This window comes from Echiichthys vipera (genome assembly GCF_963691815.1).
Source record: "Echiichthys vipera genome assembly, chromosome: 21".
Lineage (NCBI taxonomy): Eukaryota > Metazoa > Chordata > Actinopteri > Perciformes > Trachinidae > Echiichthys > Echiichthys vipera.
The window spans coordinates 6,586,455-6,608,700 of NC_139846.1; the positions used below are offsets into that span (position 1 = coordinate 6,586,455).

The 22,246-nt window shown below is 42.6% G+C and overlaps 1 protein-coding gene across 1 annotated transcript; it reads left to right on the plus strand.

Moving 5' to 3' along the window:
* Positions 1-5,616: 5,616 nt before the first annotated feature.
* Positions 5,617-21,602, plus strand: LOC310963299 (serine/threonine-protein kinase H1-like; the record flags this gene model as incomplete). The annotated part of the gene is made up of 3 exons (XM_083936041.1): positions 5,617-5,885; positions 7,578-8,292; positions 21,252-21,602. The coding sequence occupies 3 exons, from the start codon at positions 5,617-5,619 to the stop codon at positions 21,600-21,602; spliced, it is 1,335 nt and encodes a 444-aa protein (XP_083792167.1).
* Between the last annotated feature and the right edge of the window lie 644 nt (positions 21,603-22,246).

Here is a 22,246-nt window from a genome sequence, read left to right on the forward strand (position 1 = left end):
GAGGAACACCGGCTGAGAGAGCCTTTGGAAGTAAACTTTTCTCAGAGGTCAGGTTGTAAATATGATATATCTAAAATGTCAAATAGTTTGTTTCTATAGAGAAGAGTTAACTCTTCTATAAGGTGATGGCAAATGGAAGCAAAACATTATTCAAGAATGTTGGTTTAAGGCACGATTACCCACATAATTAATTATATAAGTTATTCATACTTCTAATTTAAGGAGTGAATGAAGCCTCTCTGAAAAGATTACCCAGGTTATGACTCACTGTATTTCTTTAGTCACAGCACAGTAGCTCTCCTTCTACATCAGAGTTATTAGACCACTTGACCCTTCCTCTGTTGTTTTCTTTGTCCCTCTGTCTGCTAAAGAGTAATTAGTGGCGCTGTTCATTAAAAACACATGAGTCCATGGCCAGACGTGTATCTGTCAACTGAATCCAATTTTGCCAACTCGCGCAACATTCATGATTTGTTCAATCAAGACGTCACAGACAATTTGTCTGGCGTGCCTCGTCCCTCGGCCACCTCCAAGCTCTTCACTAAAAAGAAAATAAGGGTATCCGTCAGCCGTCCCTAAGGGTCCTGCCTTTGGGAGATGTAGCATCCTCCCCCTCTGTTGACAGACCTGGCGCCTGTCTCACTTGTCACTGTAATTAGTTTTGTTTTGCTACCATTGTGCTCAGCAGCCCTGCTTTATTGCTGCATAGTTGTGTGCAGCCGGGGTGTTGTATTAAAGTTGGCTGGTTTTAAATGCCTTGACATGAAAAAACAAGTATTCTCCTCCAGCATTGATTCCTCCTGCTCTCAGCAGCTTGTAATAAGCAAACATACTTCTTGTGTCCAGCTCCCCACTCATTTGTATCCCTTCGCAAAACAATTCAACAAATTACAGGCCAGTGTTCCATTGATGAATTGTGGATGGCTTTAATTAATCAGCTGGATATTGCTGCATGCAGGCTCAGAATTGCTAAAAGAGGTCATCAGATGGCCTGGTCCATCATGGATTGGAGAGAAAATCTCGGAGATTGATCAGCAGTGTTATTTTATCAACCCACACATGGTCTCTCTGAAAGTACTTCTCTGGTGTGCATGGGATTTTGGGACATGGAACAATAGAAAAAACAGGATCACTAGTAAGCAAGCTTGTAAAAGAGTTTGAGAGCATCATCTGTGCACTCACGTACCTCCAGGTGACATTGTATTAAGGTTTATGAGCTAATCTGTTTTGCTCATATAATATGCCTTGGCTTGTTTGGATCTTGCATAGAAAGTATGCTAACCCCTGATCTTCTTGACAAATTATTTGTTGGTGTCATTGCATTGTGGAAATCATATTTTACTTCTGTTACTTGTGTTGTGCAATGGTTTGCCACTTACCTCAAAGACATTTAAGAGCGCACTCACACTGTCCATCTGTACCGTGCCCCGGGCTTTAGGGTACTTATCCCCCCCTCCCTCTCCCCCCGCGGGCCAGGCCCATTTGTACTCACAGTGCCTGGGCCTCGCACGAATGCTTCTTGCCGGTCTATACGTCATCACGCCATAATAAGTCACAAGCATTGATCGACGTCAACGCAATGCGTCGCTTTGTTTACAAATCTTTCCATAGACCTCTGAGTTTTTGTGCGCCTTGTCCGACTGTTTTTGAACATTTTCATCCGACCAAATCTGCAGTAAACAGAAAATCACCTGGTGCATGGTCGTCTTTTTTTTTTTATATGTCCGAACAGGCGCACATAAAATGACGTCAGAGCCGCCGTAGGCCTCGTGCTCGTGCTCGTGCTCGTGCTCGTACACCTGCGCACGCTCGTGCTCATACATGTGCAGACGTGCTTTACAAAAACCCACCTCTCCCAAACGGTCCATGACCGGCAAGCTGGCCGCAGCTAGGCGCGGTGCAGAAAATTAAAGGACTAAAAGATACTAAAAGAGTAAAAAGGGACTCAGGTAAAAGCTAAATTAAAAAGGTGAGTCTTGAGCCTGGGTTTAAAGCATCAACAGACTCAGTGGCCCTGAGGCCCTCCGACAGGCTGTTCCACAGGCGAGGGCCGTAATGATAAAACGAGGCTTCACCAAGGGTTTTGGGAACAGATAAAAGACCTCCGGGTCCGCGAGGGCTGATACGGTAAAAGCAGGTCAGACAGATAAGTAGGCCCAAGCCTTATATAATAACCTTAAAATCGATCCTAAAGCGCACAGGGAGCAAATGTATAAACGATGTTAATAATAATTACCAATATTCCAAATGGTTGACCATAGCTTTAATCTGCCTTTCCAGATTAGTGAAGACTATTAGTGAAGCCAAGCACTGATGTTGGGTTGACAGGCAGAGGGCATTCCAGTTCATCCCAGGTCAGAGCTCTGTGCAGGTCAGTCAAGCTATTCTGCACCAACATAGGAAAACCATTTCTTCAGGGACCTGGCTTTGTGCACGGGGGCACTGTCATGTTAATACTGTAAAAAGGTCTACCCCAAACTGTTACCTCAGTGTTGGAGGCACAGTATTGTAAATGTCATTAAATGCTGTACAATCAAGATTTCCCTTTATCTGAACCAAGGTGCCAAGCCCAAACCGCATGCTTTTGAGTGTATAGTTCATATAGCCTACTGAATATGAATCCAGGTTAGGTAAGATAGGAAAATCTTCATGAATTATGCAAGGTACAGCATTTTTTTTATTACCCTGTTTCCAATCATCCCTGCTAGTTGTGAAGTTAAGTGCACACCAGAAATAGGCTCCATGCTGTCTCGCCCACCAGAAGCTTATGTTTTCAAAGTTCAAGTGTTCATTGAAACATTTTCTTTTTTTCAAACCCATATCTAATACACCCTACAGTATGTGTGTATGTATATATACCCTCAACCAGGTACAACAGCTCTTTCACAGCCTTCCCCGTGCTGTGCTTGTGAGCCACTTTAGTCCACAGCTTTCAGTTTCTCACACACAGGTAACACATCCTCCAACTACAATAACAACAGTAATGAACTGACTGGCAAGTGGCAGCTGCACTCTGACTGCTCCTCTGGCCTAAACTGATACACAGCAGCCCATAATGGCTTTTACACCCAAGGACCCGGCGTTACCAATACCACACACATGTTGTGGGTTCATTTTTAACCGAGGACAGCCTTTTAGTAATCAGATAGTGGGTCGATAAACGCTGAACTGCTGACTCCCTTGAGGAAGGCTTCTGAAGGGTGATTTACCACCTCAGTGCTGATGTGATGTCTATCCTCTGTTGGCTTTTTGTGTCTGTGTACGGAAGGGGCGTTGGTGTATGTTTGTCTGTCTCTGTCTCTGTCTCTCTCTCTGTCTCTCTCTCTCTGAAGGGATAGTCATCGTGTGACAGCAGAACAGACCATTTGACTCCTCTAAAAGAAAAGAAAAAGAAAACAGCATCAGACAAGCAACGGATGATGCAGCCTGTGTCTCTGTCCAATGACAACACATTTCCCACCTTTGAAAAGACACAACAATGTATAATAGCATTTTTATATAAATACATACATCCCTTCTCTTAACTGCCAATGGATATAACACAATAGAGATTAAACCTCTGCTCATTTCATGAAAGCTTTTCCATTTGCTGCTTCTAAAACTCTGCGCCTTTAGTGGGAGTAATCCTCCTGGCACACAGGAGCAAATGGTGCATTCCTCTCATGATGCAGTAACACCAGCGCATATCTTTTAGCAAGTACGATACAATGAAAGGAAGAGAAGAAGCCTCGCCTACAGAAACTTCAACAACAGGAAATTACAAAATAATCAAGAGTTAAGTGTGATACATGAACACAACAGTAATCTCAGATGTCTCCAAAACAAAACATGTTACAGAAACCAGTATCATGAAGTCTATATATGTAGCAGTTTTCAACTATAGAATTTTTTTTTCGGAAACATCCCCTGCACTAACATTCTGCACAATTTATTCATAAACATGAACTCATTATACAAACCTCATACAACCACATTATTTCTGCCCCTGCTCAAGTGAAAAAGAATAATTTCAATTATGTGCACAGCACACTAGTTGTGGTTAAAAAGCTGCTTCTTCCCTCGTTTTGATCCCTCACTTCCTCTCTACAGTCTCGTTTGAATAAATATGTGCATGTTTCTGTGGCGTCTTCAGTTTCTGCAAGGTTTAGCTCTTTTAAACAATGTGCGGGGCATGAAGCAGGCAGGGAGAGCAGGCTGTGGGTTATTTCTTTCCTTCCCTGCTCCATGCATCCTCTGAAGATTATGGACACATAATGACAGCAGCACAACACAATTCAGAAAATAGAAAAGTAGCTTAGAGGTAGTGCCAGGCTTGACGGGGACACTGTATGACATCCCATGCTCAACAATACAAACGCTACACTGAACATGTTTAACTTCTGCATTAGTTCCTCACACACATACATTCCTGCAGCCAATGAGAAATGCACTATATATGACTTATTGAGGGTTTGCTATAATAAGTAAAATAAAAATGTAACTGTGTAAGGATGAGTTCCAGTAAGCAGTGACATTTTGACAAGATGAGTGTTTCTTGTGCTACTTTTGGTTAAAAAAAAAGCACAAGAAACGTGAAAAATACTATTTCAAGGTAATTAACAGTCTGTGATTTGACCTGAAGATAAGTTGAGTTATTGAGTTGTCATTGGCTATGTTTGATTCTGATTTAGCCTCTGTTTACAATCCAAAACTAAAATTTAAAAATATTCTGTTACAAGCAAAAGTCCTGCATTCAAGTACAGAATTCATCTGCAAAACTGTAAAACTTAACAGAGCCCTCTATCACTTTTACTACAATAATAATAATGTCATTATTATTATTAGTGTAGCTCTGGAGGGAGCTCTCTAATGTTTGATTTAAAAAATGATGATGTCATTAAGATGCTATTGAATTGGGACAAAAAGTCATACTACCTTGGCCTCTGAGGCTTCGATTTTTACCAATCTTTTGTTATCTTATTAAAGTGCATAATTGCTAGCGTACCCTTTAATCTGCAAATTAACTGTTGCTTTGAAATCACTGTAGAGGAGTAACAAAAATACAATATTTCCCTCTGAAATGGTGTATTAAATAGCAACTCAATATAAAGCATCACATAGAATTACTCCAGTAAAGTAGACCTATCAGCTACCTGTCTGACAGCAGATTAGCATCTGGGGGCAACGGCTAATATTTCTGGCTTTCTGGTGTAAGCAAGAAAACCTGCTTTCACAGCAGAATATGTTTACACAGATTACCTGGTGCATGACTCTAATCTTCACTTTGCTGGTGTTCTTCCCTCCACAGTTATTCAGGCTGTGCTCATTGTGGAAATGTACTGTAAGAGGAGTGACAATAGCTTCAAAACAGTTTCTGTTTACATGACACTTTTATCACATAAGTGAGTGAGAAGGTGTGTTCACACGTTTGGTCCACACACCTGCCAACTTCCAAGCTGCTGTAGGTGGAGTTTCCTCAAGCAGCACCTGCCTGAATAAGTACCTGCATGTTCCGTCAGAGCTGTTCCTGCTGCAGTGCAGGCTTATGTTCTTATTTCCAGCTGACTATCAATTTACTGCAAATGTAGGATTTTTTTTTTTGCTCCCTCCGTGGCGATGGCTTGCTGTATTTGAGTGATGGGCTGCGGGAACAGTAAAGTGCTGCCTGAGGCATCCAAGAAGGGCTATGTAAGTGTAGTGCAATCGCTTGTGGCCTTTAGTAAAGCATATGATGATGAAGGTGAGCCGAAGAAGCATGCAGAGAAGCAAAGAAGTCTGTGGTTTTCCACCAGCGTTAAGACTCTTCAACCAGCATCAAAGAGCCAAAAGCAGATACTCAAAGATGGACGATGTCAGGAAAGATTTGAAAAGTATAAGGACAAGTTTGATCCACGTGTGACAGCAAGGTAAGGAGAAAAAGCTGGTAACTTTTCAAATCAAAATTAAAAATGACGTACCCATTCAAGTACAGTGCCTATAGAGAGTCATCATACCCTTTTGAAATAGTCACTTTTTTTGTTTTACAGCCTGAAATGATAATACATATTATATTTATTATTATATATTATATTTAAAATATATATTTCCAGCGAAATTTACACATTTTGCCTTACAACATTCAAGTGAATGTTTTTTTTTTCTTCTAAATTTCTGAAAATTAATAAAAACTGAAAAACTAGAATAGCAGGGTTGGAGAAGTCCCCAAATGTAATATTTTGTGGAGGCACCTTTTGCTTTAATTACAGCCATCAGTCTGTTTGGATTTGTCTCTACCAGCTTTGTGCACCTAGATCTGGGAATATTTCCCAATTTTTTCTGCAGAACTGTTCCAGTTCAGTCAAATTCTGTGGTGAATGGAGATTGACACTTCAAGTCCATCTGCAGATTTTCTGTAGGATTCAGGTCAGGGCTCTGACTGGGCCACTCTAGGACATTCACTCCTGTCCTTTAGCCACTCTGTTGTTTTTATGGAGGTGTGTTTTGGGTCGTTGTCATGCTGGAAGGTGAACCGCCTGCCCATTTTCAAGTTTCTAACAGAGGGCGGAAGGTTTTCCTCAAGAACCTGAGTGGACTTGGAGCATTCAATGTCCCTTCAATCCTGACCAACTGCCCAGTCCCTGCTGAAGAGAAACAAGCCCACAACATAATGCTGCCACCACCATGCTTCACATAGCTCTTGGAGTTTAGGACAGAAAGTTCAATTTTGGTCTCATCTGACCATATAACCCTTTGCCACATGGCATCAGAATCTTCAAGTGTTCAGTGTGACATTTTTTATGAATTTTGAAGAAAAAAAATCACTTTAATGTTGTAAGGCAAAATGTGTAAATCTCGCTCGATTGTGTTTTTAATGTATTATTTTTTCAGGCTGTAAAACAAAAACGTTTTCAAAATGGTATCATGACTTTATATAGGCACTGTAATCCTTGAACCCAGAAGCTAATACATGTCATATTTGTTGTAGTTAAACTGTCAACCTTATTATCTCAAAATGGGACTTTTTCTGCCAAAAAAATAGATTTCTTTCTAAGCTATCAAAGTTTTGTCTTTCCAATTTCAAGTAACTCACAATGTTAAAAAAGTAACTGACTAAAGCTCAAGTCATGTTATCTCAACCCTGTGAGAAGCTAGTTTTTAACATTTATTCAAAACTAGATCATTTGCAGTACACCATGAGGTGACGTGTCTTGTTAAGAGCATCTGCAGAGCTCATAAAAAACTGTTAATATCACAGGCCAACACCAACCTTCATGTGATGCAATTTATTAGCAGTAATGGGAGATTTTTATTTGAGAAGCCTAGACCTTGTAATAAGAGAGCGTAGAAACAATTAAAGCAAGGAAACTGATGTCTTGAAGGGAAGAGCATGTCTCCCTCTACATCTGATTATTTACATATTGCCTTGTTGGTGATGTAAATCATTGTACATACATATATGAATTTGCCTGGTCGACTAGCCGCAGTACCCTATACAACATGCAGATATCTTCCCATACATCACAGCTTCAGCTGTGGTGAGTGACGTTGAGTGCTTTGCAACAGTGTATCATGAGATAGTTATGCTGTAATGAGTCATCTTTCCCCTCCTGTCCTGTCAGATATGACATCAAAGCTCTGATCGGTCGAGGAAGCTTCAGCCGCGTTGTGCGTGTGGAGCACAGGGCGACTCGCCAGCCATTTGCCATTAAAATGATGGAGGTCGAGGCCCCAGAGGGCCGTGAGGTGTGTGCCTCAGAGCTGGCGGTGCTGCAGCGGGTGAGCCACTCTAATGTGATTCAGCTGATCGAGGTGTTTCAGTTCCCGCAGCGGGTTTATGTGGTGCTGGAACTGGCCACAGGTGGGGAGCTGTTGGACCGTGTCGTCAGCAGGGGCCACTTCACAGAGAGGGACGCTACCCAGGCCCTCCGGATGATTCTGTCTGGTGTGGGACACCTGCACAACCTGGGTATCACCCACAGAGATTTAAAGCCCGAGAATCTTCTGTACTACCACCCTGGGGTCGACTCCAGGCTGCTTGTGACCGACTTTGGACTGGCCACTTTTGGCGGCACAGGGTCTGGGGTTCCAGGCCCTGGCAGAAGGGGAGATCATACTGGAGCAGGCAGGACTTGGTCCCTCAGAACCACCTGTGGAACCCCTGAGTACATGGCCCCTGAGGTGTTGCTGAGGAAACCCTATTCCAGTGCAGTAGACATGTGGGCCCTGGGGGTGATCGCCTACATTTTGCTGAGTGGATCAATGCCATTTGAGGACGACAGTCGCACACGGCTCTACAGAGCCATTGTGAGAGGAAAATACAGCTTCCATGGAGATGTAAGTTTTTCCTGGGCTAATCACTGCACATTTAGGCTTAGTCCACACGAACAGGGGTAATATTAAAACCAAACTTTTATGGCCCCCTGTTAAAAAAAAAATTCCGTCGACCCCGGTGTGATAAAAAATATTTTCGTCCACATGAAACCGCAAAATCCACCTCTGTCAGCTGGGCATGTGGCGAATGCTCCACAAGTCTCCATGGATACAACTTACTGTTTACCGTATGACCTCAAACAATGTCGACAAGAAATTGTGGTTTTCCTCCGTTATCTTGTCCACACATAAAACCGGACTCTTCCAAAAAGTTCACCCTGGACTCCGGTTACATGTGGATGAATGTGGTTTCAAACACATGGTTTCAAAAATACCTGTGTTTAGTGCAGGACCCAAAAGAGAAATTTGGTGTCTCTATTACCTCAGCAACAAAATTTTTAAGCCAAGGTTCACAAGAAGAGAGAGAAAGAGGTGTAAACAGTCCCACAAACAGAATTACGTAGAAAAAGAGAATGCCTGACAATTATTTGGGAAGACTGATCAAAAAGGATCAAGGCAGAAGATAAGCGTGCAGAGGGCTGGTGGTGTATGGGTAATCTGTTCTCATCCCAATTTGTCACATACAGAAGCTTTGTCAGGACCCCTTAGCTGATTTATGGGCTGTTTTAAACACGGGGAACACGAGAAACACGGTTAACATTGTGAGTTCAAACATCTTGGTTAGGTTTAGTCAACAACACCACTTGGTTAGGGTTAGGAAGAGATCGTGGATGGGGTTAAAACAATACATTTGTAACATGACATAAGTGATGAGGTAGACACATGGGACACGAACCGTGGTCTCCTTGGTGAAAAATTCTGAGTTTGTTTAATCCATCCATCCACCCGACCACGCCCCTACACAAACTTTGTAGCTTGTACATACTTATACTGCTCTACTGGAGCACTTGCTCTAATATAGCCGCGGTTGGATTTACAGCTAAAGACCTGGTGCATCTCTCACGAATGCTCAAGAGTGCTTTGAACACTGGTATCAAACAATAAGGGCCGTGACATCTATCAGCTGTATGGGCATGTAGCAGGTGCAACAACATAATTGGCAAAACCAAAGACCATAGTACTTTGATGTGCAAACTTTCAACAATGTCAGTTTTGTCCTGTCATGAATTTTCTCTGAGAGAAAGCTCTGGATTTTTGTGTTTTGTGTGATCTGATCTTGTTGCATTTTAGCGAGAGAGGCTTTCAGTCATTGTTACCAATTCAGTGTTTTGTATCTTCACAGAAGCATTTATGTAAGTCCGTTTAGTGTTATTATGTTGAAGTGCTGTGCTTACAAAGAGTGAAAATAAGTAGCCACTGCATACCGTTGTTTTTCAGAGATATTCTCTCGTAGAAAAGGTGGAAGTTTTCATTCTCATAATGCCTTTATATAATGTAGATTTGACCTCTGCTTCTAGTGATGCACTTTTGGTTTATTGTTTTGACAGTCTTACACAAAATCCCCTCGGCTGTGCTGCCATGCATTAAAAATTGAACTTTTTTTGTTTTATGGATGCTTAACAGAAGCTTAGGAACACAGTTGTAGAAAAGCATTGGTCAGTTGTAATTGTTTGGCCGATAAATAAGACTATTTATGCATAGTGTATCTCTGCCTAAAAAAAAAGTCATCCATCTGCCGTTTCCATTTTAACATGCGGTCTGTTCCCCACAACACAATCTGCTTTGCTTTGTATGATCTGCATGTTTTAAAATTATCCAACCCTAGCAACGCATTCCATTCACATATGGCTGTTACATCTACTCGCTGCACAAGAATGATCCCCACCTTAATCATTATGCTATTAGAACTACCAGAAATAGCAAACTTGCCTAATTTAAGAAGAACATTTTCAGCTGAAGCAGTGCCAGTCGTTTTCATCCCTTCCTCTGCAACCTTGTAAAGCACAAGAATGGATATGCGAAAGTTTTTTGTGGTGCCTCGAGTTTCGGCTTGGTTTTGCTCTTTGAGGATGCCTCGAAAAGGGAAAATAGGCAGCCCTGCATGTTTTTCTTTCCCCTTTCCCCTGTCACACAACTGAAGTGGGTATTTTTAACAGCCTATTCTGTTGAGCTCAGTGTTGAGTTTGAGCTTGTTCTTTCACGCTGATTACACCCAAGGCTGGATTATTCACTGGGCTTTAAGCCTGGCCCGATTCTCAGGGATGCAGTCTGACATTTTAGTCTGGCATACAAGAGGCTCCCTTACATAGGCCCTGGACTATTATCCCTATGTTTACCGCTGCACTGACCACCAACTGAACAATAGTGCAAAATCGTTCTGGAGTTTATGCAAAGGCTTATTCCACGTCCTTCATGGTGGCTTTAAACATAGATCATGTGTAGGCCACACAAGCGGAGAAACATCCTTGGGAACAAAGCTCAAAACACATTTTATGAGACCTCACATATAGCATCTTACCTAGGACAGATGATGAGACACTGGGCACCTTGGCACAGACACGTAAGACACCCCCCAGCCTGAACTAGACACCCAAACTACTTTTAGTCGTTTTTTTGCACCTCCTTGTGGTAATGTGGTAATTTTGTGATTGTTTTTCATCTGTTACATCTTGTTTTACAAGTAGGTTTGTCATCTTTTGGTGGTGTTTTGCAACTATTTGTAGTCGTTTGCCACTTCCTTGTGGTCATTTTGTGGTTGTTTTAATAGTTGTTTTACACTGCTATGATTATTTTTCATCTATTTTAGCATGCATTTGGTTTATGTTTTTGATCAATTTGGGTCAACCATTTAGCATTTCTTCATGCTCATTTTCCATTTCTGTAGTCATTTTGTGTCGTTTGTAGTAGTTTTGAGTGCGTTTGTGATTTAGCATCTATTTGTGATTGTTTCAGTAGGCTCTTGGGCCCAGTAGGTCCCTTCAATAATCCATGCATGCATCTTACATTCCGATGAGATGCAGTAAAGACATCAGTCTATAAATTCATATGACAATATGAAGACATCCTACATGGCTGAGTAGCAGTCCAGGGCTTGATGCAACAGCCATCAATCACTTTCCCATGTTGACGAGACATTTATTCTCTGTCATGTGCAAGTATCCACCCACTCTGATGGACTAACACACACATACACACACACACACACACACACACACACACACACACACACACACACACACACACACACACACACACACACACACACACACACACAAACGCAGTGTGATAATAATGTTGTAATGTGTGATGAAGGTTCACAAGGCAAGGCAAGGCAAGGCAGCTTTATTTGTATAGCACTTTTCATACACAAGGCAGACTCAAAGTGCTTCACAGCACAACATGTCATGAATTCAAATGCATTACAGAAAGACAAAGAGAATAAAAACATAGACAATAATCAAAACAGTGCGGACGTTAAAAGTGCCAAGATTTAGCAGAAAGCTAAGGTGAACATAAAAGTTTTCAGTCTAGTTTTAAAAGTGGTCAGAGTGGGTGAAAGTCTCACATCTTCAGGAAGTTTATTCCAGCTGTTTGATGCATAATGACTGAATGATGCTTTCCCTTGATTTGAGTTTACTCTGCGAACCACTAACAGATTGGTCTCAGAGGATCTTAGTGATCTAGAAGGCTTATGTAGTGGGAGCATATCAGTGATATACCTCGGCCCTAGACCATGAAGTGATTTATATGTGAGCAGGAGGATTTTGAAATCAATTCTCTGACGTACAGGAAGCCAGTGTAATGATTTAAGAATTGGTGTAATGTGCTCACATTTTCTGGTCTTTGTTAGAACTCTAGCAGCAGCGTTCTGAACGAGCTGTAGCTGCCTGACAGTTTTTTTGGGAAGACCTGCAAGGAGACCGTTACAGTAGTCTAGCCTACTGGTTATAAAGGCATGGACAAGTGTTTCTAAGTCTTGAGCTGACATGAGCCCTCTAAGTCTTGTTACATTTTTAAGGTGATAGTAGGCCGATTTTGTTACTGATTTGATGTGACTGTCGAAATGTAAATCAGAATCCATAATAACCCCAAGATTTCTGGCTTTATTTGAGGTTTTCAGGGACAGTGATTGAAGGTGTTGGATGACTTTAGACCTTTCTTTCTTAGCACCAAAAACAATTATCTCAGTTTTATCCTCATTTAGTTGAAGGAAACTTTGGCACATCCAGTGTTTGACCTGCTCAATGCACTGGCACAGAAGATCTATGGGGCGATAGTCATTTGGTGATAGCGCTACATAGATTTGGGTGTCATCGGCATAGCAATGGTGGTCAATGTTATTATTTTGCATGATTTGTCCTAGTGGGAGCATATAGATATTAAATAAAGTCGGCCCCAAGATTGAACCTTGGGGGACTCCACACGTTACGTTGGTTTGTTCTGATACAAAGTCGCCAATGGAAACAAAATAGTTCCTATCTTGTAGATATGACTTGAACCAGTTTAGGACTGTGCCTGAGAGCCCCACCCAGTTTTCCAACCTGTCCAAAAGTATTGAGTGGTCGACAGTGTCAAATGCAGCACTGAGGTCCAATAGCATTAGTACTGAAATTTTGCCAGAGTCTGTGTTAAGACGGATGTCATTTATAACTTTAATAAGGGCCGTCTCTGTGCTATGAAAAGGTCTAAATCCTGACTGGAGGTTGTTGTGGCAGCCAGTAGAAGCCAAGAAGTGAGTTAGTTGTTGGAGTACAACTTTCTCAATTATTTTACTTATGAATGGTAGATTTGAAATTGGTCTGTAGTTGTTGATAATAGAGGCATCTAGGCTCCGCTTTTTTAGAAGAGGTTTAATGACTGCAGTTTTGAAGGCCTTTGGGAAATTGCCCGATTGAATAGAGTTATTAACTATTTGCAATACGTCTGTTGATAGGCAGTCGAAAACATTCTTAAAGAAGTTGGTAGGTAAAGCATCGAGACAGCAGGTGGTTGGCTTTAGATCCGTCACTGTTTCCACTAGAGTTTTAGAGTCTATGGCATTAAAGCTTGCCATCATTGCTGTGTTATTTTGGCCTAAACGGGGTGGTGATCCAACTTTTTTGTTGGAGATATTGATGGCACGTCTGATGCCTTCAATTTTATTAGTATAAAAGAATGCAAACTCATTGCATTTCTGTGTGGAATGGAGTTCGGCTGGTATTTGTGTTGGGGGGTTGGTCAGTCTGTCGACAGTTGCAAATAGGGTTTTGGCCTTATTAGTGTTGCTGTTTATGATATTGGAGAAGAATGTTTCTCTAGCACTTTTTAAGACTAAATTGTAGGCCTGGAGCCTCTCTTTATAGATGTCATGGTGAATATGAAGTTTTGTATTTCGCCAGATTCGTTCAGCCTTCCTGCACTCTCTTCTCTGGGCTGTTACAACAGCAGCTTTTCTCCAGGGTGCCTTTTGCTTACCAGAAATCGTTTTAACTGTAACCGGTGCAATGACATCTAAGATATTCACAATTTTGGAATTAAAGTTGTTTACAAGATCATCAGCATGGCATGGGTTTAGAGGTGGTAGCGAGGAGATGGCATTTTTAAAGAGTACATTAGCATGTTCATTGATGTAGCGCTTTTTGACATTCTTTGATTCTGTTTGTGTCTCCGGAATTAAAGAAATATTAAAGAAAACACAGAAGTGATCAGACAATGAAAGATCAGTCACAAGAACATCAGAAACATTGAGACCTTTTGTGATAATCAGGTCCAGGGTGTGTCCTTTACAATGAGTAGCCTCTTTCACATGTTGAGACAGGTCAAATGTATCTAAAATAGTAAAAAGTTCCTTTGCACCCTTGCCATTCGATTCGTCAATATGAAAATTAAAGTCACCAGTTATAACTAGGCAGTCAAAGTCAGTGGAGATACTAGACAATAATTCGGTAAAATCATCGAAAAAATTTGCTGAGTATTTAGGTGGCCTGTAAATAATTAACAGAAGAATTTTGGGAGAGCAATTCAACACAGCACACAGGTATTCGAATGATGTAAAATCACCAAGTGACATCTGTTTCCCCTGAAATATGTTTTTAAATATAGCAGCAACCCCTCCCCCCCTTTTCCCAGATCTACATACATCAATAAAGTTATAGTTGGGGGGTGATGTCTCGATCAGAATGCTTGCACTGTTATATTGCTCCAGCCATGTTTCAGTTAAAAACATAAAATCAAGTTTGGAAGTAGTAATAAAATCGTTGACTAAAAATGATTTGTTATTCAGAGACCTAACATTGAGCAGACCCATCCTGATGGTGTTATTGACAGGCTTCGATGTTGACTTTGATTTGGAGAGGATAGGAATGAGATTGTTCAGGTTAGCAGGGTGTCTACGTTTCCCAATGTTCACTCTCTCGGTCGTCACAACAGGAATGCAGAAGGTGCCAAGCTTTGACGTAGGCAGCCTTGGGCCCAGCTGATAATGTGGTCTACTGCTGAACCCTGTTTTGTATCAATAATATTCAGGACTGCTGTCAGGGCGGGGCGGGGGTGGCCATGAGGGGGGGGAGGAGGAGTGGGCAGCGTCAGAGCTGGAATGAACTACTGGAAGTGGACGTTGAGGGAATAGAGGGGGTTTACGTAAGAGGGGCGGAGTAGGGCTGAGGGTTTGTGAAGCACACTTTCGTGGAGGGGGGGGAGGAGGTGGGAGGGAGGTGCCACTGAGATAACGCTGAGGGGGGGATCGCTGAGGTCGGTCAAGGGGAGTAAAAATAGGAGTAGGGCGGGGAGTGGGTGGGGGTAGCTCCCGGAACTCCAAAGGGGATAAGGGGGGAGAAAGGCTTACTTGAGGGAGGGAGAAGGATGGAGACCTGGATTTAGGCTTGGGGGGTGTGGGGGAGGGATCTTCAAGCCCATTTGAAATGAAAGGGGAGGTAGAGGGGGATGGACACGTCTCCTCTTTGCTCCGGTGTCTCTCATGGTCAGCGCTCTCCTTTTGCAATGGCGGTCCTCCTTCGACGTTCATGATAAGCTGTGTTGTGTCTGTCTTTTCCGTTGGTTCCTCTTGTCTCTTGTCCTTGGCAGTGTTAATAGATGGATGACGCAGGAAGTAAGACATGTTGGTCATGAAAAGCTTTACTCCCAGCTTATTTAGACAAAGTCCGTCTGCCTTAAAAAGATGCCTGCGGTCCCAGAAAAAGCTAAAATTGTCAATAAAATGCATCGAACGAGCAAGAAAAACGCTGGAGAGCCACTCATTCAGCGAGTAAAGTCGACTGAATCTCTCAGCTCCTCTCCTGATCGGGGGTAGAGGACCACTGATAAACACCTCAGCATTCACAGCGCTGACTGTTTCAAAGAGTTTATTGAAGTGCTCTCTCAGCTCACTTGATTGTTGTTTTTCAATGTCATTAAAACCAATGTGCAGAATGATATTTTTCACATTTGGGTGTGCAGCCACAATATCCAGGATTCTTTTTTCCAAGTCAGACACCGTGTCCTTCGGAAAGCAGAGTACTTTGGTGTTATTATTGCTTTTCATATCTTTTACAGAAAAGTCACCCACAATCAGATTTTCAGGCCCACTTGTTAGCTTTCTCGGTGGTTTTAAGTTAGCAGGTCTTACCCTTCTGCGTGGTGATGGTGGGTTATTCAGGCAATCAGAGGGGGATCCATTGTCCGACAACAGTGGAGCAAACCTGTTCTTTAGTTGAACACTTGCTTGCTGGGGAAGTTTCTTGGTACTTTTCCTCTTCTCAGCTGTCCGCTGCTGTGTCCTCCGTGGCATGGGAGTTGATGAAGCGCTATGCCTGGATAGAGATGGTAGCGCAGGCCAACCCGTCAGATCAGAGATATCGGGGCGCTGGGTCCTCCCGGTTGTCCGTTCTCCCTTGTCGCAGGGAGGTGGTCTTCTCTTTGGCTTTGCCCCAAGTATGTTCCAGGGAGGATTATCGCTGGTAGATTTATTACCCTGTACAGGGACCTCCCGTTTCCTCGTAGCTTCATCGTTGCTAGTTTGCTGGGTTCTGGCCTGCCCCTGTCCACTGTTTTCAGTCAGTGCTAGAGTGGTATTGTTGTCACAATATCCATTCACTTCTATAAATACTTCTAACCGATTAATTTTTGTTTCCAGCAGCAAAATCTTCTGTAGTAGTTTGTGGTAATCTTCCATAGAGAAGGGAGGCATCTTCTGGTGATTACCTTTAGCACTGTAGCACAGGTTCAGGCTTATCTTGAATGGTAGGCCTCCCTGCCTAGCGTTGAGGAAGTCGTAAAAATATTGAAAAATGCCTCTGTTATCTAAAAGAAATATAATCCCACTGGTTTTGTAAGTATCCAGGAGCTGTTGCTCTTTGTTTCTTATTGAGGAGAAGCAAATAGTAGCAGATAGTAGCAAAAAATGCAAGCAAAGGCGAGAGCAAGCAGAAAAGCGTCCGCACTGTAGCAAAGCAGGAAACACAGCACAAGGATCCACAAATGTGGGTGGCTGCAATTGCAAGGGTTCTTTATGTCATTCAGAAGGGTGCTTCTCCTTGGGATGAGAAGGGTTTCAAGAACCCGAGCAATTCCCTTCAATTTTTCAACTTGACTTGAAGAGTTTCATTTGAAATGAGCTGAACAAAGTGACACAGAGACAATACAATAGTCCTGATTCACAGCAGACATGTTGACTTGTCTTAGTAAGAAATGCACAGGTGTAGCTTTAACAATGGCTCTGTTCTATTTAGGTGTCCCAGATTTCATTAAAAACATAAATGTTTTCAATACAGGTTTGATTTTTCTTTTAGTTATTCGCAACCGTTGAAAGTCTTTTAACTGCAGAAGCATCGCACATACAAAAGTCATCATCCAAGCCATCTGATAAACGGAACACAAAGCTCTCTATGACAAACAAAGAGAATAATAAACTCCATATTGTGAATGGTCCTGACCCATGTCAGTATTCCTGTCGTGATCATTTTTAGATACTCTATCAGCACTCCTGACTGCCATTTCTCATGTGATCATATCAGCTTTATTGTGGTCTGTAGAGCTTTTTCAAGGCCACTATTTTTGACATGTCACAGTAGAAAAAGCACAGGTGGAAGTAATCAAATTAATGATGGTTGAATTCCATTGAGCTGCCTTGGTTTCAGGGTCCTGGTGTTGTGCATGCTGGCTCACTGTCAAGAAGTCTGTATTTTTCGTATGTGTTTTTAAAATGCCTAATGCAATAAGAAATATGTCCCAGGAAAATCCACAAAACAAGAATAAATGTTGTATTTGTATTTGGCATCACAGCTAAGGTAGGTTATCTGCATTAAATTCTACATGGATCGATCTAATTATCTGAACAACCAAGTCAAACACCAATCTGGTTTTATTCAGCAGCGTTATCAGACAACTTTAGTAACAGCTTTGGTAAATGGAACAGGAAAGGCGAAACCGCTCTTTTGAAAAACTGAAAAATAGCACTCCTACAATTTATTTCAGTCACTTATCAATCACTTTCTTTAATCCCCTTTACAGTATTTCTACTTATTATTATTATTACAAGAGTAAATTATTAATTTGATGCTGATGCTGATGATACGGTTTATTTTTAACTGTTCTGTCACTTTACTGTCACCTTTTTGTACTTTAACCTTTTATTTTTTACCTTATCTGTTAACTTTATAGCATTGATATGGAGGTTGCAATTCAAATCTTGTTGTACAATGATAATAAAAATATTCTCTTCCATTGTATTCTAAAAGTCTCAATCTAACCAGGTTCGATACGTTTTACCATATTGTTAAATATTCATATGTAAGACTCACTCGGTCAGGATTCACAGCTATGTAAATTAACATTTTTTATTCATCAGTAGCAGACTGCACATTATTGTCAGTGTAATGGAACTTCAGGTATCCTTTTTCCAGATGGACGTAAAAAGATTTTTAAAGTTCCTCTTTTTTTCTGCTATGATAATTAATACTCAAGGGCTGCAAGTACAAACATCCTTCCAAATGTATCTGTAACCTTGTGTGTTCGTTGAAGCAGAATAGGGAGAGGCTGTGTGTGTGTGTGTGTGTGTGTGTGTGTGTGTGTGTGTGTGTGTGTGTGTGTGTGTGTGTGTGTGTGTGTGTGTGTGTGTGTGTGTGTGTGTGTGTGTGTGTGTGTGTGTGTGTGTGTGTGTGTGTGTGTGTGTGTGTGTGTGTGTGTGTGTGTGTGTGTGTGTGGTGTGGGTGGGCTGGTCAGTTTCAGCAGTAAGATGTAGGTGAGACTCACTAAGAAATGCAAACGGCACCCCGGCACCTGCCCACGAAGCAGGTCCCTCTGTCTCCACCAGCATCCCACACCCCTCCTCCACTGGTGCGACAGCCTGGCCTGAAAACCGGTAGTGCAGACTCACACTGTTGTGTTTACTCAATAGCTGGAGGGGGGAGAGAGTTGAGGATGGATGGCCGGGTGGAGGAGATTGGTGGGAAGAGAAAGGAGAGGACAGAGGACGAGCCACGCAGAAGAAGAATGGGTGTAGCCTCGGGGACTTTTCACACCTTATCATTCAATCCACTCCTCGCCGTGGACCGAGAGTTTCCCTCGCATGGAATCAGGGCATCTCATCTGATGAGTGCAAGAGTATAAATGGATTTGTGTGTCTGTTTATGTGTGTGTGTGTGGCTTAGTGTGTGTGTGTGTGTGTGTGTGTGTGCAGCCACATGTGTGCTCATGTCACAGCAGCCTACAGTATGTAAAGCACCCATCCGCGCCTTAGTTCAGGCCAGACAGGGCTGGTAACCTCTGTCGTTGAAGACACCGACAACCCAAACATCTGCATCTCTCAGCAGCAAGGCAACCTGGGAAACGGTTAGCACAGTCTGCCCCCTAGTGAGCACCATGTGAACAAATCGAGCCTCCACTTGGCCACCGTGTATTATGATACATGACAGCCCATTCTCTCCTGCATCTGGGTATTGATATTTTGATTACGTTGGTTTAGCTGCGACTTCCACCTGAATATAGCAACGGGCAACCTCGACAAATTATGATGAGGCATATTTAAACTTGGCTTTGTTTCTCTGGGAAATGCTCCCAGTTGAATCAGGAGTAAATAGTGAGGCGGAGACTCTCATGTGGAGTAGTTCATTACTCAAAAGTGCATTATCCTCATGATCACATTAGCCTAATCCAACCTTCTGGCATTTTCTTCATTTGTTGCAATTACAGCTTTGTCAGGTAAAGAACTAGCACGCCGCAAACACAGTCAGCTTCTCATTCACTCTAACAAGATGTTGCCAAGCCCTTTAGGTTTCTCCACTGCTTATGCCACATCTACTCCCCTCCTTTCTCCATAGCTCAACAGTGATGTATGACACCGGCTCTTGCCCTCTCCTCCGAACACAACAAAGCCTTTGTGTATTTTGACGTGAAAAATGTTTGAAATAAGGGAGAAATAAACTTCCTGCAGGTGGCTAAGTTCCAGGAAAACAACAGTTATGTCTCCTCTTCTTTAGGTGTCGCTATCACGTTGATAGGAGGGTTTAAAAGTTTCCTTTTGTTTCATTCCTAGTAAAGACTTCACCATCTCTGCTACGATGCCAGCATACACTACATTTATGTGTCCCGTTATTTCACATCAAGAACGAAAGCCACCTGTTAGCCACGGCTGTCATCAAATGTGTGTGTTTCATGGCACGTTAATAAAAAGCTGATACCGAATCACCAACAGCACTAAATGAGGAAGAAAGTCAGTTGTTAGTCCTGGGAGCTCAATCAAACACTTTCTCTTCTTCCCAGGGAAGCTGAGTGTCACTCTGCCTGCCTCTCAGGTGTGAAATAACAACACAATGAGAAGAAAGTTTGAGTGAGAGGCATTTTTACGGTGGGGCGGCTCTGCACCCGGTGCTGTGCTGTGCAAACACACTCATCTTCAGTCAGTGCACTGTGAGAATAAGCGAGGCCCAGCTTCTTTGAATTCCCCTCACCGGCAACAGCCTCGCGATTGTCAATTTCATGCTTGATTAATTGTCATTACTCGGCGAGAGACAAAAAAAGGGGGAGAGAAATGCATTTTGGGATTAAAATAGAGAGCGAGACCTTCCTAAAGAGTGTGATTTAGTCAGCGCGAGGTTGAGCGAAGATGAGACAATTTTGCAGTTACAGATTTTTACTGTATTTATCTTTTATTGTCCTCAGACAGACACAGTGAAGAATATCAAAGCTAATTGGTGGTTGACTGGAAATATTTGTGCATCTCAAAGACAAGAGTGAGACACAGAACTCATAAAGGAAGCAGTCTCTGAATCACCATCACCTGACTTCACTCAAACAATCCTTTTTGACACTGATGAAGGTTAGTGTGTTGTGGCCCATATTCGTAACCAGTGTCCATCTGTTCAGTCTGATGCCACATCAATCTAATTCAACACCTGTATCAGTGATATTTTATGCAAAATAAGATGGAAGCACAAAAGGTCATCAATTTCCTGAGGTGGGCCTCCACAATGTTGCCTTCATGACAAAGAACTATGAATAATTTAATGATTCTGAATGATGATAATGATTCTGATGCCTTCTCTCCCATGGGAAAGGTTGCATGGCCGATCTCAAAGCATTCTTGAATGTCAGCTCGGGTCATAACAAGAGGAATTATTTGCTGTTTGAATTAACAAAGAGCAAAAGATCCCAGTGAGGCTCATCTTGGGAGCCTTTTATTGAGAAGCTAATGCAGGCTTAGAATAAACATGTGCCCAAATCCCACACATACGGCAGGGCTGTCCTACGTCCCAGGCTTCGTATTCATGCAGCCAATATTGCTGCTTCCCTTTGCCCAGTGACATTTAGCTTTTCCTTTTGAGTTTAGTTCTGCTTGTTAGGCCTGCAGAGCACAGGGATCGTAGTTTTATTTTTTTATTAGAATAAAAAAAAATTCATTCTGCTATGAAGAGGCTTTGAATCTGGAGCAGGCGCTTTTAGTGGGGATGCATTCCACAGTGCCTGTATCGGCTGAATCAACATCTTCTGGGGTGAGTGGTGTTAACACTGACAGCAATCACTCTGCTCTGCTTATTCTGTTTCCACAGCCTTGGCCCTCGGTGTCCAACCTGGCCAAAGACTTCATCCAGCACCTGCTGCCATTAGACCCTGCCACCCGTCTGACCGCCGAACAAGCCATCCATCACCCCTGGGTGGTCACCATGGCAGCCAGCTCCTCCATGAGGAACCTCCATCGGCCTATTTCTCAAAACCTCAAGCAGCGGATATCACGCAGCTCCTCCCGGTGCCCGAGCAGCAGCACAAGCTCTGGCGATTCTACCAGAGCGGGCCTGGGAAGGCTAATATCACTGGAGGAAAACCAAGAGAGAGCCATACAACATCCAGCCAGAGGGTTCCAGGAGCATCATCGCCATCCAACAAAAGCACCAGTTTCATGAGAAGGCTAATGGATGGAACCAGCTGCCCAATCTTAGTGTGTGCTGCAGTCACAAACTGCAAGTGTCTGCCACAGGTGTAGTGCCAAAAAGGTTTCCTTGCTTTCTCTGGACTTGAGTCAGGCTGCGCTACAAGATTAATAACCCAGGTTCTCCCGAAGGCTGAGTTCCATCCTCCAGTAGTTTATGGCGGTCAGGTTAAGCTGTTAGTGAATATCCCTTTTGAGGTCCAGGCTTTTATGGAGACAGAGCAGTCCACCTCCACAAGTTCTGTAGCCCCTGGTTACTCACACAGCTCAGGCTAATGGGTCCAAGGTCTCATCTAGATCATTATGAGTCACCACATTACCTGCCTGTGAGGAGGTTCATTCCAAAAGTGAGAAATTCATCATTTGAGAAGCTAATCTTATCAATGGTGATGTATAAATAGAAGAAAACCTGCTTCTTCTGCACTGATGCTTTTGAACTTGTTGTACATTTTGAGGCAGAATGAAGCAAATGCGCTCTTGTCTTTTCTTTTGTTGTCACTTCTCCTACATCGCAGCGGCATCCACAGCCAGTGTAACCACTGAAAGCACAATCCAGATATTTGATGACAGGCCTCTGTCAAGTTAAAATGAAGAGCTCTTTACTCTCCCCCGAAACCT